At 46.9% G+C, this 17,678-nt stretch overlaps 1 protein-coding gene across 1 annotated transcript; it reads left to right on the top strand.

Annotated features, from left to right (window-relative positions):
- Positions 1-5,542: 5,542 nt before the first annotated feature.
- On the top strand, positions 5,543-17,678 carry LOC134466098 (uncharacterized). The gene is made up of 6 exons (XM_063219997.1): positions 5,543-5,833; positions 6,422-6,476; positions 6,966-7,153; positions 8,049-8,216; positions 15,783-15,893; positions 17,397-17,678. Exons 1-6 carry the CDS (start codon positions 5,546-5,548, stop codon positions 17,508-17,510), a joined length of 924 nt encoding a protein of 307 aa, XP_063076067.1. The 5' UTR covers positions 5,543-5,545; the 3' UTR covers positions 17,511-17,678.

Below are 17,678 nucleotides of genomic sequence, written 5' to 3'. Positions count from 1 at the left end.
GACAGTATCCCCCTTCCAGACACCACCTCCCTGGACGAAGGCAACCGTAGACAAGGGTGAACACGGGGATGAGGTGCCGGTTGATTGGAATGAGCACGGTAGAATTCTCCAAGCATGGAGGGGTCGAAGATGTTGTGCCGGCGAACCCAAGAGCGCTCTTCTGGGCCGTACCCTTCCCAATCAACCAGGTACTCGAGGTGACCCCTGCGGCGCCAAGGTTCAGGACCTGGTGGACTGCGTAGACAGGACCCTCATCCAGGAGGAGCGGTGGCGGAGGAAGAGCAGCTGTGCCTGCATCTGTGGAAGATGGAGAATCAGGTGGGTAAAAAGGTTTCAACAGTGACACATGAAACACAGGATGGATTCTATATTGTGGGGACAGCTGGGGGCGGTATGTGACACTATTGATCTGATGTGTGATTAAAAACGGGCCGATGTATCTAGGTCTTAGCTTCTTGCAAGGGTGTTTCATGTGAAGGTCCCGTGTGGAGAGCCACACTTTTTGCCCAACAGCGTAGGCAGGGGCTTGTGATTGGCGGGCATCTGCACAATGGCGTTGGAGGGCCTGTCGTAGATGGCGATGTGCTCTGGCCCACACCCGCTCACTCTCTTGAAACCACTTGTTCACAGCCGGTACCTCGGATGGTTCGCCTGTCCATGGAAACATGGGGGGCTGATGTCCTAGCACACATTGAAAGAGAGTCAGGCCTGTGGTGGGTTGGGCTGGAGTGAACTTTGAGCGTATTCGGCCCAGGGTAGGAATTGGCTCCAGCTCTCAGGGTGGTGATGGCAGTAGGTTCAGAGGAAGCGGCTAATCTCCTGGATCTTGCGTTCGGTTTGCCCATTTGTTTGAGGATGGTAACCAGACGGTAGACTCACAGTTACTCTCAGCAGGCGGAGAAAGGCTCTCCAGAACCGGGATATGAATTGCGGACCCCTATCAGACATAATATCTTCAGGCAGTCCAAAGTTCCAGAAGACATGGTTGAAGAGGGCCTCTGCGGTTTCCGGTGCTGTAGGGACTCCATGCATGGGTATTAATTTGCAGGCCTTGGAGAAGCAATCCACCACTACCAGTATGCTGGTGTTGCCATTCCAATTTCGATTGCATAATCAATGAGACCATGGTCGGCGTGGAATGGGAAGAGGTAGCAATTTCCCAGCGGGCAGATGACGGGGAGTCTTCGCCATGGCACAATCAATGCATTTACGGGTTAACTGTTGAACACAGGGCTCTACAGAGCGAGCATTTTGCTTGCTTGCATATGCCCCTAAAATAAATGATTGTGCGAACGAAATAATAGAAAGGGCGCACGTGTGCGAGTAGATATTTCAACCCTTTCAATCGTATTTTGCTCCTAAAATAAATACACCCCATAGAGAAACGCAGGAACATGTGAACGAGAGAAGGCGCAAAAGACAGCGTGCGCGCCGCGCACAGAGAGACAGAGGCAGACAGACAGACAGACAAATAGTCGGAGGAGTTTTGAAATAAGATAAGCGTCGGGAGTATCAGGCACTTCCAATGACGGAGAAGAGGTGGAGAGAAACTTCAGCGCTAGAATGGCTAATTCTCCGCTTAGCACAAATGCTCAACCTGTTAACTTTGTGAGAAGAAATAGCTTCGGTTTGTACATACACTTATCTTGTAAGTACGTGGCTTGTACTGTTTATGTTACTCCTCCTGAGACGTTGGCAAGGGAGGACACATAGCAGGCTCTCTCTGTGCGCTCACTTGCTCAACTGTCATCATCATCACGTCACGTCATGTGAAGTCAGTATTTTCTTGGACAGTCTCGGGGTGTAGCCTAGGGCACGTTTTTGATGTGCAAGCCTTCAATATTGTCAAATTGTTATTTAGAGGAAATGTATTTGGTCATCCACTCTTTTTTGTTTCATTTCTAAAATGCAAGTATAGAACAATTATATTTTCAAAGGGTAATGTTCAGATTACTGAGTTGCTGTTACTGTGGTACCAAATGCAATTTTAAAAAAAGTGTAACCCATGGGTAGGCTGATTATAGCCTCATAGGCTACATAGCATACCCATATGGAGTCATTGTATTTTCAGGACAGAAGTGTAATTGCCTCTCTGGTCTCTCTTGTAAAAAATCTGCCCCCCTGACCAATTTCATCCCAGCACCCTGCCAGATCCTGCTGTGTAGGCCTAAATTGAAGCACCAGCTCTGTATAGAAATGAATGCGATAGATATAAATGTGTAATATTTAGTGTATATATTTAGTTAAATGTGTATATATTTAGTCCTTTTACTGGGGGGAATTTGGAAAAGTGGCCCGAAGTGATTTTAATTGTAGGCCTACCCCTCTAGAATGTGTATTTGTGTGTGGAAAGAGTATATTCTCTGTATCTGTGTGTTAATAATGAAGCTGCGTCACAAAAACTGACTGTGCTCCTAAATTTTTATCTGTGCCCCTAATTTTTTTCACTTAGGGGCACAGGTGCAGAGCATGGCAACCCGACCGAAGCCCGACGGGCCTGGTCGGAACCCGACGGGCCGGGCCGGACTCGGACAAAAAAAATAGAATATCTGTCGGGCTCAGGTCAGACTAGGGCTCGAAGCAAACAGACAATGTGAAAATGATAAACAACCAGAGGGCACGTTTCATTTCTTGCAAACACCAGTTTTTGTGTTTTAAAAAAAGTAATTGAATATGCATAAATTAAAATATTGGTAGGCTATTTGTGCGAGTGATTATTATTAGCTGTATGCACGCGCCAGTTACCAGTGGCAACATGGACGTCGCTCACTCCCAGTCAGCCGAGCAGGAATGCAGAGTCAACTTGCTTTCTTAATAAGTGCCAAATCAACAGTTGTCAGTGAACGCGTGGTCTTTTGTTGTAGGCCTAGTGTAGGCCATGTTTTAGCATGCCTTCGATGCTGTCTTAAATGTTGAACATAAAATGACAAAGTTTGTCACTGCATTGTTCGCCAAGGATTACATTTCCAGCATGCGGTAGCAAGGAGCATAATATGGATAACTAAGAAGACGCACACGCTACGTGGAGTTGCCTAAGGTAGGGGCGGAGCGGTTTCCTGTTACTGTTTTGTCCGCTGTGACATTTCATGTCCTTCAAGTAGGTTCTTAATTGTTGTCACTTTTACTGTACAGTTGTAACTATGCGCGTGCAACCTTTCCTGATTTCATATTGACCGCATGGACATCAGGGGAAATGACATTCTCTTGGAGGGCCGAACAGGCTACTGTTCTTCGGGGTGAACTTCTAGCCTATCCTTCTTTACGACAAGGAGCGGCATCTTCACGGGGCTCGCGGGGATTTATTTGCACTAACAGTAACGTAACAAATGTTTCGATAGCCGCGCTGACTGCATCCAAAATGTATTTGTTAGTTTTTGCCTTTCTTATCCTCTCACGCCCCTCCCATGCATTTGATCACCGCACCCAACATCTCTGATTAGTCTAACCGAAAGAAACATAAGGTGCGATGTCACGTGTGTGTGTGTGTTTATACTTACTATGCGTGTGTAACTAAATTAGGCTACTGCAAATTGCCTCATCCTAACGTCTTTGCCTATCCTGGCTATTTATCACGTGCTATTTTGAGTATGGAGGAGCCCACATAGAAAATCTTGCTTGCGCACAGGTTCTGTTGCTATTACAGTGGTCTCGGGCTTCGGACGGGTTCGGACACAAACATTTTAATTACTCTTGGGCTCGGGTCGGGGTCGATCACTTTTCTGTCGGCTGAGGGCCAGTCTCGGACAGAAAAACCCGGCCCGAGCCACACTCTACACAGGTGCTCCTATTGAAAAAGCTAAGCGTAGAGCCCTGGTCGAACATCCATCCATCTTGGCGATGAAGAAGAACGATGATGCAGCAGGGGATTTTGAGGGGCCATTGCGAAGGGCTTCTTCGATGTATGTCTCCATGGCAGCTTGTTCTGAGAGAGAGAGAGAGAGAGAGAGAGAGAGAGAGAGAGAGAGAGAGTAGATCTTGCCCCTTGGTAGAGGTTGTTCAGGAATGAGGTCTATTGCACAGTCCCAAGGGCGATGAGGAGGAAGCTCGGTGGCACGCTGTGGGCTGAACACATCCTGGAAACTTGCATACTGAGGTGGAATGTGGACTTGGTGTTGGCTACTGGGACTCTCTACTGATGTGGCGCCTAGAGTGGCTACCCTCGTAAGTGGAAGTTGGGGAAAGCACTGGTTTCTGCAGGTCTCGCCCCAGCGTGTGATCTCTCCAGTGCTCCAGGAGATGACTGGAGAGTGTCTCATCAGCCAGGGTCTTCCCAACACTAGATCCACTAGAGTCTCTGAAGGCCGTGACAATCACGCACAACACTATTTTTTTGTGTAATTGTGAATACAACACACTGCATCATCCACAATTTCCAAATGATCAATACACTCCTAGACTTCTATAATTTCCTCATAATGACATGCTTTTTGAATAGAGAAACCAAGAGGCAAAGTGAGTTTTATTTTTTTTACCTCTAGTTGCTGCAATGTGTGTTAGTAATATAATGTGTGTGTTTAGGATTTGGGACAAAAACAGCTCATTTTACAACTGTGTGTAGAGTTAAGCAAACCCTGTTGGGTTTTCTTCACTCTGTTGGGTATTCTGTTCTCCTGATCTGGTGTGAAGTTCTGTTCGTTTGAAGAGTTCTGCAAAAAAAAGGTGTTTTAGCGGTTTTAGAAACAAGTTCGACAGGCGGACAAATATGCATCCGTCTATGCCAGGGTTGGGGAACCTTCATTCGAGGGCCACTTCAAATTCATCCGAGGGCCGTTAAAGTCCTCCAAGGGCCGTACTATGAACACAAACCAGGATTTCCCCCTGCACTTTAGGCCTACTGTATTGAAGGCAGCCACTTTTAGAACAGACCCCAGCTTCTCTGGGTCCCCTGAACATAACATGGCCTTCGAGACATAGGTTCCCCACTCCTGGTCTATGCAGATACTCTGCCGCCTTGTAGACACAGGAGGGAATTAAAATTTAAGAACGCGTTTCAGACGGACGGATGGACATACCCTCCTATGGAGATGCTAGGACACATCTAAATGACCAGGATCTCAGAAAAGGCTGAACAAAAAAAATGCTGCGTCATCGTCATTGGTAGTCGAGGCTTGTGTGTCAAGGGTGTGAGTACAACTTCATGTTGAAAGTGGAAACCCAACTGGGAAACTTATTGTGACAGTACTCCACATTACACATGTGAACGCTGCAAACAACAAAATTGCATTTATACCTCACTCGTGCAAGGAGGCAGCTCCCAATGGCGGCCCAAAGGGAGCAGAGTGGCTGGACGGTACCATGCTCCTCAGTCATGGAGGAGGATGGGGGAGAGCACTGGTTAAGTACCTGCCTACACCATTTCATGGCACAGAAAATGGCAATAATGAGAGGGAAAGGAAAAGATTAAATTGACAATATCCTTACTTGTACTCTAGGTACACCGGTTACATAACCTCCCTCTGTAGTATAATTCGCTTACATTGTAATAACTGCCCCACCACTAACTCCACCCCACTCCAACAATGGGAGACCAAAGTTGAATGAGTGCATGTGTGAGAGCATGCTTTTAGAAGGAGTGGTCCAGGACTATATCAACAGGCACTCCTTCATTTCAGAGCTGTTGAAGGATTTAAGCCACACACTCTCTTCTCCACACTGCACTACACTGCTGATCGTCCTAATAGTGAACGACCACGACATGGCAGGAAAGACTTGCAACATCCTGGTCACTGGGGCCAACCGTGGCCTGGGGCTGGAGTTTATTAAACAGCTGGCCGAGAAGCCATGTCCTGGACGCAGGATCTTCGCCGGCTGTCGGGACCCCAGTAAGGCAGAGGTGAGAAGGCAGGTCATTCAGTTAGGCCCCTACTTTCTTTCGGTAACAATGGTTCACTATTACCGGGGATCTATCATAATATTTAATACAATGTAATACCAGTGTAACACACCATGTACCAATTTTATACATCATGTATTTGTGTTACACTGGTAATACATTGTATTAAATATTGTTACACTGGTATTACACATTAAATATTGTTACACTGGTTATTACACTGTACCTAATGTGGTAGATCCACTGTAATGGTGAACCATTAAAATAAAGTGTTAAATTTCTTTCTTTCTTTCTTTCTTTCTTTCTTTCTTTCTTGAAGGGAAAGCTGCACACAAAGCAACAACTAAATAGATATTAGTCAGGTGTTTTTTTGTTTTCTATTGCATTCTTTTCTTTCTTTTGTTCTTTCTTTCTTTCTTGAAAGGCGAGCTGCACACAAAACTGCAACTAAGTTGAAATTAAGTCAGGTGTTTTTGTTTTCTATTGTATTCTTTTCTTTCCTTCTTTCTTTCTTTCTTGAAGGGAAATCTGTCAACCGCTACACTACAGTATGTGACAGTTCACATTTTTTCCTTCATGTGTGTGCAGGGTTTGGAGAAGCTGTCAAAGAAGCACCCAGGAGTCATCCACGCCATTCGCCTTGGTAAATAAGTAAATAAATGAAAAAAATATTACATTACATGAGTACATAAGTAACCAGGGCCTATACATTCCTCATTTTCCTACATTCCAGCATTTGGTGGTGCTTTCACACACAGTGTTGTACATGTAAACCATCACTTGTGGAAAAAATGTACGTTTTACTGCATTATTAGTTCATTGAATGCATTGTTTTTGACACACAAAAAAAGAAATGCTGCAACACTATTGCAGTATTACGGCATCCAGTTTTGTGCTGCAGTTTTTCCATACTGAAGGGCTCACAGAAAAACTGCAGTACAAATGCAACACGGGGTGGGTGGGTGCGTTGGTGACTGACTTTGTAATGCTACTGTTTCCCGTCCTGGGATCTTGTTTATATATAAATAATAAAAAACTGTGAATCCAAAACTAAAAAGAACTGCGACAGTAAGCTGGGACGAATGGATCTTTTGTACAAGGAAGAGAAAAACAAGTGACTTGTGGCTTGCAGATGTTGGAGACAGTGCCAGCGTGCTGGAGGCGGCCAAGCAGGTGAGCTCCATCGTGGGGGGCGATGGACTGAACCTGCTGGTCAACAACGCAGGCATGATGTACTACAGCAACATGAAGGAAACCGTTCCCTCAGAGATGGAGAACACCTTCAACATTAACGTCATGGGACCCATGAGGATGACAAAGGTAGCATTACACTACACTACATTACATGATACTACACTACACTACACTTGGCTGACACTTTCATCTAAAGCCATTTCAAGTCACTGATAGGCAATTTGGATTTGTTAGTTACAATCCTCATGTAATATTCCAAATGATCTTGTTTTACCTGTCCAATTAAACCAGGTGATTAACCAATGAGCCTTCAACCAGCCTGGCTGCAGTAGACTGGTAAAGCCAAGTCATTGTAAATATATGGCAATAGAGTGTACGGTCACTAATGAATTTGTTTTGCCCATCACTGCTTAAGGTACAGTAATAGGTACAAGGTGTAGGTTATAATCTGAGGATGTAGAATTGAGGTGCCTCAGTCAAGGGCAGGGCCACTGATGGCTTTCGCTGGGCTCAGGACAAAGTCACCTTAAAGGGCCCCCCTACCCAATACATACAATGTAATGGGGATCCAATTCTGGGCCCCCTATCTCCCTTGGCCCGGGACAACATACCCCTTAGTCCCCCTGCCGACAGGCCTGGTCAAGGGCATTTCAGGCATTCTTGTTTGGACACAGACCAGTGCCTTATGATCCCCAGGTACACTCCCTAACCATTCAGGTATAGATGCCATGGCCCGTGGCACATGTTGCTATAAAGGTGCTAGCAGTGGTAGGCCTACTGTACATAGCATATAGGCTACCTACGTACACTAATGACTGTGGCAGTTCTTGATACTGTTTGACATTATTTCATAGTGTCATAATAACCTAAAGTGCATGTGTCTGGCGTCCTCTTTTTCACATGCTAAGAAGATGGAATTGAAATCTCTCTCTCTCTCTCTCTCTCTCTCTCTCTCTCTCTCTCTCTCTCTCTCTCTCTCTCTCTCTCTCTCTCTCTCTCCCTCTCTCCTTTCTGCTATCAGGAGTTCCTGCCATTGCTTCAGAAGGCTGCCAAAAAGACTAATGAGTCTGGCATGTCCTGTGGAAAAGCTGCGGTTATCAACATTTCCACACTGCTGGCCTGCATCGCGCAAGTTTCTGCCACATACAGCTTCTTCCCTGTCCTCGCTCTCCCTTATCGCGTCAGCAAGGTACTCACGTGCTGTTCTATCTTTGAATAATTACGTTGATGACGGTTATTATTATCATTACATTAACAAGGTACTGAGGTTTTCATGCTGTGTTTTATGATGATGATGATGATGATGATGATGATGGTGACTGTGGTGGTGGTGGTGGTAATGGGGATTAATATTACTATTTTCTATTTTTATTTTATTTGTCCTCTATTTTACTAGAGTAGTCACATTGAGGCAATTGCCTCTTTTCCAAGTAAGCCCTACTATTATTACTATGTCTTTAACACATTTTTTAAAAATTAACTCTGCATATAGTATAACAATGGTGTTAGGGAGGCTTTGTTGTTTGTGGTCCATGAGTTCCTCCCCTGAAAATCTGAAAATACAGTTTTAAGTGTAATTTAAACACAAATATAGACCTGTAATTACGTGTTTTTCTGTAGTGCGGAGACTTGGTCTTCAGGGCCCCCTTGGCCTTTGGACCCCTAAGCCTGGGACCAGTAGACCTGTGTAGTAATCTGTCCTTGTTTAAAGGTGCACTGTGTAATATTTTAGTAGGTCATTTCCAGAATTCACAAAGTCCATTCACAAACCTTACCTTTTTAACAAACACTTACCACCACCATTAAATTCTTTTAATGAATTCATTGAATTCTTATTCATCATGGGAAAATTGCATTTTTCATACATAAAAAGGGGGATCTTCTCCATGGTCCGCCATTTTGAATTTCCAGAAATGGGCATTTTTAGCGGCAAAGCTCACCGTCCTTTGGTCATACTAGAAAATACTTTTTTCTTGTTTATTAATATTCATGTAAATATCAAATTTGGCAATAGGCTGGCACAGGAAGACAGATGCTGAGGCACTCAAGGTTGCAATTTGCTTTATTTTTTTATTTGGCTACAATGCCTACGCGTTTCGGCCCTTATGGCCTTCTTCAGGGCGTATCGTAGGCATTGTAGCCAAATAAAAAAGTAAAAAAATGCAATCTTGAGTGCCTCAGCATCTGTCTTCCTGGACCAAGTTTGAGAACCCCTACACTGATGAGCACCAAGGGAAAAAGGTGAAGACCCAGAAGCACTCCAATTACCTGCTTGTGTTTAATAGGCTGGCACAATTTCAATGAGGAGCATAGTTGCAATACCTACAGTACTCTGTCAACAATTTTACATGGTGCTCCTTTAAGAGACCCTCAACTTGATGTGAGATGATGTGGAGTTCACTGTCTAGCACTAGCGCCCATCTATCTGCTGCGACAGGCAGCAATGCCAAGCAGGAATTAAGATCTTCCTGTACAATCCTGAAGTTCTGGAAAACCCAGTGACTACTGTGAATAGGGCAGTTGGAGTCCAGGGAAGACTGGTGGACATCCAGGAAAGACTGAATGACGGCAGGGAAAGACCGCACCGGGCGTGGGCGGCTAGTTACCCAACCCACGGGTCTCTCACCAGAGAGACACCCAACTCTGACTACGAAGGACAAAAAGAAGCAACAACCCGTGGGCCCTCCGAGAGGCAGGATGAAAGATGGGCCCAACAGGACGGACTACACGGTGACGACGGCAATGGAAAAGGACAACGAGAAACCCAGAACACCAGGAAAAGAGGAAAAGATCCTCCGAAAGTGTGCATGCAGATGGGAGAAGGGGACCACGTTTAGGGGAGTACGGATCCACCAGGGGAAAGCAAAGTGTGGACAGAATGGCCAGCAGCAACCTTGTGTAACCGAGTGAATATTTTTGACATTATTATCCAAAATAAGATTTAACACTTTAGATAATCTTGCACGACTACGCCACTGGGGGACTTCCACCACCCAGAGTATTGAAACCAAGGCACCACAGGTCCGTCAAGGAACACAGAAACAGGGTTAAGGGAACAATGATTCTTCTTTTTTAATTTGCCAAAAGGGGGGGGGGGGGTTCACAATTTACACAATGTTTTAAAATAAAACCCAAGACATGGACAAGATGCTATTTACATGGAACCGCACTGGTAGGCTATGCCTATGGCCCACTGATTCTCAAGCTCATGTAGTTTCGGTTATTTAAAAGTTAACACGTTAGTAACATAAATACACAGCAAACACGTCTAGGTTAATAATAACATACAATAAACAACAATAAACATGCAAGGAAGATACAGCACACAATAGCACACTGGCACCATAGGCACCTTTACTCTGTAACACAGCAAACGTCTATGAAACTATTGGGCATGAGGTGATAGGCGTTGGACTGGCCCACTTACAAGTGCGGTGCGCACTGACAAAGAAAATACATACACGAGAAAAGAAACAAAACAGAGAACTCTCACTTTCTCAGATAACACTTCACGAACGAAAATAAAGGTGACCAACACACACACACTCGCACGCACTCCAACCACTATTACGCACACGGTCAATATAGCCTGAACAAAACAGCAACCCGCTGGCCTGACAGCCGCAGGTACGGGAGATGGCCAGGCTACCTACAGGCAGAAGTACAGAAAATACATGAGACACTTGTCGCTGTATAATTTAGGAGATAATAGGAGAAACGGGTGGCGACATACCAAGGGAAGCGTGGCGCCATCATCTCAAGCAGCAACAAGGAAGGGAAGGACACGCACACCGCAATTAAGGTACCTGGCGAGGTAATGAGCTAGTCGATATACTGCACGTATTATACAACATTATTTACTTTAGCGAGAAATTGTGCTACGTACCCAAGCACCATGTGGCACAAGACGCCCATAAGCAACGCAATCAGGTTCACGGCCAGGAGATGCGCCCCAGTCACGGATTACCCCACACAAACTGGCATATTCAGTGGAGTGCAGATTTACATGCACAAACTCCACACCAACACCTGGCGATTATGGCCACTAAGACCGCCCTGTGTGCCGCCCTGCTGTAGTCGGCAAAATGCCTTTTATAAGGAAATAAAATGCATATACTTACAGGGCTTGACACTGGCACCTGCCAACCGGCCAAATGCTGGTAAAACTTGGCTGTGGCTGGTAACAATTTCAGTGTCACTAGCCAATTTGGCCATTAGCTATGGTATTGCATATCAGAATGGCGAATATTCTGCACTTTGTCCCTTGTGTATAAATTGTTTGTATTCAAGTTCAAGTAAAAGCTCAGCCCTCGTCTTCTTTCTTTAAGCACCTCATCTTCTGAGCTTAGATGTACTACAGCAACATCATGATTTAAAAAAAAAAAAAAAAATTGTTGCTAATAGAATAGCTGGATGGCTAGTGACTCGGGAAAATCACTAGCCACAGTGGCCGGCAAGTGGAAAAGTTAATGTCAAGCCCTGTATACTTAGTGTGCGTCAGACCACCTGACAACCCCGGCCTGCTGTGCTTAAAGGCACATGCACCCATGCTACACTTGCACTGCAGCAGCAGGTGAGACAAGAGGGACCAAAAGCCAAGGCAAAAACCACAGAGCCAATGGACCCAACGTTGCTGAAGGCCAAGTTGAATCAGATGGGCGAGATCATATACCAGACCTGCAAAGACAGGTTTGGAGAGATCGCTTCAAGACAGAGGTCCATCCAAAGTGAGAAGGGGAGAAGAGAGAGGGAAATCCTCCAGCTGGTACAAAGGCGTCGCCAACTGGACAAAGGCCACTCTCGCAGAGAAAGAAGGTTTGAAAGCCCTGTGGGAGGAGGTCAGGAAAAGACTAGCCATGCTTCGCAGAGCTGAACGCATCCGAAAACGCAGCAAGCGGAAGCAGAAAGAGCGAGCCAGTTTCTTCCAGGATCCTTTCAAGCATGCCAGACAGCTGCTGGAGGAGAAGACGACTGGCAAGCTCGAAACCACCAGGGAGCAATTGGAACAGCATGTCAGAAAGCAGTACAGCGATCCACAAAGGAACGTCCCCTTAGGAACACCAGGATATGTACCGCGGCCGGCACTACCAACTGCTGAGTTTAACACCATGCCTCCCAAGCTCAGCGAGGTCAGGCAAGTCGTAGAGAAGGCAAGGTCTTCTTCTGCACCAGGCCCCAATGGAGTCCCCTACAAGCTCTATAAGAACTGCCCCAAGGTACTAGAGCTGCTATGGTACCTAATGAGAACTGTCTGGAAAAAACAACTTATTCCATCAGAGTGGCAAAGAGTGATTGCGGTTTTCATACCCAAGGAAACAAACTCCAAAGACATTGGGCAGTTCCGTAACATCGCCCTGCTGAATGTAGAAGGAAAGGTCTTTTTCTCAGTGCTAGCCAGAAGGATGACAAACTACCTTCTCCAGAACAGCTACATTGACACCAACTGCCAGAAGGCCGGAGTACCAGGGTTCCCAGGATGCGTGGAGCACTCCACAATGATCTGGGACCAGATCCAGAGGGCTAAGCGGGACAAGACGGACCTGCATGTCATCTGGCTTGACCTGGAGTGGCTTGGAGTTCTTCCACATGCCCACCTGCATCAGAAGCATGGTCGAAAGCTACTTCAACAACCTGCAGATGTGCTTCTCCGCCCAGGACTTCACTACTGGATGGCAGCGGCTTGAAGTCGGAATAGCGATGGGGTGTGCCATTTCGCCTACACTGTTCGTAGCAGCGTTTGAGATAATCCTCATTGGCGCAAGGCAAATGGCAGGGGGAATCAAACTACCAACTGGCCAGAGGCTTCCCCCTCTAAGGAGCTATATGGACGACGTCACCACCCTCCTTCAGACAGCAGCATGTACAGCAAGACTGCTGAGGAGGATTGATGAGCTGATGTCATGGGCAAGAATGAAAATCAAGTCACTCAGGAGAGGAGTCAGGAACGACAACACCACCTTCGTCGTTGGAGGAGAAAAAATCCCACTCCTTGCAGAGCATCCCATCAAAAGCCTGGGGAGGCAGTACATGGCCGAGCTCTCTGACAAGCAAATGGGGAAAATCGTCATGAAGCAGCTCTCTGACGGCCTGAAGAGAATCGATCAAAGCCAACTCCCGGGCAAATACAAGGTCTGGTGTTACCAATTCACACTCTACCAGAGACTGCTGTGGCCCCTGAAAATGAGCGAGATCCCCTCATTAACCGTGAGTAGGATGGATGGGAAAGCCAACTCATTCATTCGAAAGTGGTTGGGGCTGCCACGGTGCCTCTCTGAAGCCGGCCTTTTTGGGAAAAACATGCTCCAGCTACCTCTGAGATCGCTACAGCTGGGCTACATGCAAGAAAAGACCAGGTTGGTGCTCGAGCTTCGGGAGTCCACAGACGAGTCGGTTAGGAATGCTAACGCCAGGGTCCTGACTGGCCGCAAGTGGAACGCCCAGACCGAGGTCGACCAAGCTGTGAGCCGGCTGCAGCACAAGGAGATCGTGGGCAGAGTGCAAGTAGGAAGAGCAGGCCTAGGATGGGGAGAAGCACCACGCTTCTGGTCCAAGGCCCACCACAAGGAAAGAAAGGAGATGGTGGTGGCGGAGGTGACGAGGATGGAGGAAGACCGCTATAAGATCAAGGCCGTGTCTCAGGGACGGCAAGGAAGCTGGACAACTTGGCAGGGAATCTCAAACAGGAACATCAGTTGGTCAGACGTGTGGAAGATCCCACAGGCAAGACTCAGCTTCCTTATTCGCTCAACCTATGACACGCTTCCCTGTCCCCGGAACCTCCACCAGTGGTTTGGAAATGAGGAATGTTGTGCACTCTGCAATGCCCCAAACGTAAGCCTCCAGCACATCTTGTCAGGCTGCAAAGTCGCCCTCTCTCAGGGCCGCTATAGATGGCGCCATGACCAGGTTTTGAGAAAGCTAGCCGAAGTGCTGGAGGAGTGCAGACAGGGAAGCAGAACACCATCGCCGGCAGAGCAACCCACCACCTTTGTCAAGGAAGGAGGGATCAGAAGCATCAGGCAAAGAGAAACCGCAAGGCCCTTCACACCTGGCCAGGAGTGGAGCATGAAGGTTGACCTGGGCAAGAAGCTTCAGTTTCCCACAGAGATTACCACCACATCTCTCCGACCAGACATAGTGGCGTGGTCTGTAAAGGTTAGAGCGGTATCCCTCATAGAGCTCACTGTGCCAATGGAGGAAGGGATTGAGGCTGCCTTTGAGCGAAAGAAGGCCAAGTACTCTGAGCTGGCTGCTGAGTGCCGGGAGGCGGGCTGGAAGACTACCATCTACCCAGTGGAGGTCGGATGCCGAGGCTTCATGGGGTTGTCAACCATACGCCTCCTGAAGGATGTGGGAGTCAACGGAGGAAGGCTAAGGAAGGCAATAAAGGAACTGGCAGAGGAGGCGGAGAAAGGGAGCTTTTGGCTCTGGCTGCGGAGGAAGGACAGAACCTGGGGGAATAACACCTAACCCCCAGACAACAGTTGCAGGGAACAACACCTATCAGCTGCAGGGGGTGACAGGGAGACGTCCCTGTCGCTTCTCCGCCACATGCTAGACGTTTCAGGATTAAAGGAGCGAAACGTTGATAAAGCAGTGGTTCCTGACTGACGACCCTGCAGCTGACCCATGGGCACCGGAGGAGGTGCGACAGGCAGCAATGCCAAGCAGGAATTAACATCTTCATTGCTCCCCGGGCGCCGCTCAGCAGGCAGCCCACTGCTACGGACTAGTGTGTGTACTTCAATGTGATTCACTAGTCCAAATGGGATAAATGCAGAGAAAGAATTTCCCCTACCTAGGGGACCAAAATTGGCTCCAATCCAAATTGGCTCCAATTGGCTTCATTCATTCCTGTACAATCCTTTGATTCACCTGTGTGGACGAGCTGTCTCAAATTCTAGGTAGTAGGCAGTGAAAGACAGACTCAGCTCATTTCTGCCAGCTGGCTGATTTTCGAGCTGAGTCAAGCTGTGTCGTGCTCAATCGAAATGCAACAATTGGCGTCAGAGTCTTGCTGTGTCGAGCTGTACTGGGTAGAAAACGAGCAGTGGAAAAGAGCCTTCTGATGTGCCAGAATGCCCTCCCCACACGGACTGTGGAGGAGAGTAGAGGGGAAGTCAAACAAGCCATTGTTTTTAAAGATGGCTTGTTTGAGCTTTTTTTGATGGGACAGTCAAGAAATACAGGAAGTGAGTGGGGATAGAGAGACAGGGAAAGACTGGGTAAGGAGCCAGGTCAGAGTCGAACCCGGGTCACCGGTGTAGCAGTGTAGTGCAAACTGTTTGAGCCACGGCAAGGTCACAAGCTATTGTTATCGCCTATGTTGCCTCACCACTTGGCCCCAGATATACTATATTCACACAGGAAGTGGTTGGATCGAGTCAGACGTGAGTCAGCCGTAATATTGACAATATGGTTCTTTCACTTTGATAGCCCGCTTGTAGAGACTGCTGACTGGCAATAACTGTTCAAAAATCATCACCTTCAAACCTAGACCCATAGGTATAATTATGGTTTCCACTTGAGATAAAATTTCAGTTGCTTTTTAATCTAAGTGTATTTAGGGGGGTTCAAATTAATGATTAGGCTACTCCTAACTTATTCCGTGGTGCCTGCTTGACTCAGCTGAAGCTGCATGTGCGCACTGCATCACACCGGCCCTCGTTAACCTCCTTCAAAAAATGAAACATTTATCTTTCACGCTCACTCGCACATTCTCTCCCCCCCCCCCCCCTCTCTCTCTCTCTCTCAGGCAGCTCTGAACATGATGACGGTGTGTAACGCGGAGGAATTCAAGGGGGACGGGATCCTCTTCACTCTCCTGCACCCCGGATGGGTGCGCACAGACATGGGTGGAGCTGACGTAAGTACCGCTGCAAACTCCCTCTCCTTCTCCCCCTCCCTCTCCCTCTCCCTCTCCCTCTCCCAAACTGGTCCCTCTCCCTACCAAACTGGTCCCTCTCCAGGACCAGCTGCAGTTCTGACCATTTGGGGGCCCTAGGCAAACTACTGACATGAGGCCGCTTGAAATGTTCATGCTGGTATATTAACCATGGTGGGGCTGACCGTTGGGGGCCCTACAGGTGGCAGATTTGGATGGGCCCTGGTCAATTGCCTAGTCAGCCTATTGGTAAACCGACTCTGCCAGGAGACTGCCATGGGAGGGTGTGGGGCTGAAAGGGGATGGGTGTGGGGTGACTGATGGGAGTTATCGAGAACTGGGATCTCTCTAACACCAGGGCATGGGAAGGGGTATGCACGAGCATGGGGGGTGCTGACGGGACTAACAACCACAGGGCAATGATATGGGAGGCTGACGTGAGTCACTCACATTCTGCCCTCTCCAATACCCGGAGTGATACTGTGTCAAGTCAGGTCATGTCTGTGGCACACTTGGATAACCAACACTAACCAAAGTGCTGTAGGTAGCCTACATAAAAATTATCACTGCAGAATTCTGGCAAAGGATCGCAAAGAACATTTAGAAGCAAATAAGGAAGACATTCACAGCACTAAAACATACACTTAGGCCAGCAGCACACTGGCTCCGACAGCACTGCGGCGCACTTTTGCTTCCGACAGAATTCGGACCCCCAAACCCAATTTCACACGAACATTGCATTGATAGTCAATGGGCGGCGCAGACAAAATAGAACTTGTCTCTAATTGCTATCCGACATCGGCAATGTTCGCGGACATTGGCGCCAGTGTGCGTGGTTCTATTGAAAACAATGGAATCGAATTTTAGCTGAGCAGTGCTCAGCACTTTGTCGGAGCAGGTGTGCGGAAGCCCTTAGTTACAATAAGAACACAGTGTATATAATAAAGCAATTAATGAAAAAGAGAAGTACTGATTTTATTTTTATTTTGTATATTACTTGTAAGTACCTGCCATTGACAGTGTGGCAGTAGGCTATCTGTTGTAGGCTACTGTTTAATAATTTAGTGGCACACAAGGTTCTGATTGCATAGGCTACATAGTGTAACGGTAACAGCATGGACTGTAGGCCTACACTATATGATACTATATGATACCTGATTGACCTGTTAACAACATATAGCCACTTAAATTTGTTGTTCACTCATAAAAAATCAAAATACAGCCATTAATGTTTTACAACATCTAACAAAGGTGAGTACACCCCAAGTTAAAATCCTGTAATGAGTGTTTGAGAAGGGGCCGTGTTGGCCCGAAATGTCCTGAAATGAAAAGGGATTGAAAGGGTGTGCGTTACAACCTTGCTTTACATTGACCTTTTACATTTTAAGTCTGTGACTAAAATAGTTGGGTGTGAGAAAGCCTAGTATAAAATACACCTGTAATGGCATGTAAGGCTCTGACTGTGTTTCTTTTATTGTCCACAAGGGGGAGATAGATGCTGCTGAGAGTGTGAGTGGCATGCTGGGAGTCATGGAGACGCTGACAGAGAAGCACAACGGAGCCTTCCTGGACTACAAAGGACAACCTATGTCCTGGTGAAACACTAATGAAGAAGAAGAAGAAGACGAACAAAGCACCTATCAACCTGTCTTAAATATTTAGTGGCAACCTCACAGCCTCCATTTATTTTGTTGGCTTGTTGCTGCTGTTTTGTTACATTAGGATGCATTACATGTTATCATAATAAAGATGATGAGTCACTGGAAA

The sequence above is a fragment of the Engraulis encrasicolus genome, chromosome 2 (genome assembly GCF_034702125.1).
Source record: "Engraulis encrasicolus isolate BLACKSEA-1 chromosome 2, IST_EnEncr_1.0, whole genome shotgun sequence".
In the NCBI taxonomy this organism is placed as follows: Eukaryota; Metazoa; Chordata; class Actinopteri; order Clupeiformes; family Engraulidae; genus Engraulis; species Engraulis encrasicolus.
The sequence above is the reverse complement of the archived record's forward strand: the minus strand, read 5'-3'. Positions and strand labels throughout refer to the sequence as shown.

Excerpts from the sequence above, each read along its gene's own strand:
- LOC134466098 (XM_063219997.1), top strand. The coding sequence starts at position 5,546 with ATGTGTGAGAGCATGCTTTTAGAAGGAGTGGTCCAGGACTATATCAAC. Across the intron at positions 6,477-6,965 it reads CATCCACGCCATTCGCCTTG|ATGTTGGAGACAGTGCCAGC; the intron begins GTAAATAAGTAA and ends TGTGGCTTGCAG. Across the intron at positions 8,217-15,782 it reads TCCCTTATCGCGTCAGCAAG|GCAGCTCTGAACATGATGAC; the intron begins GTACTCACGTGC and ends TCTCTCTCTCAG.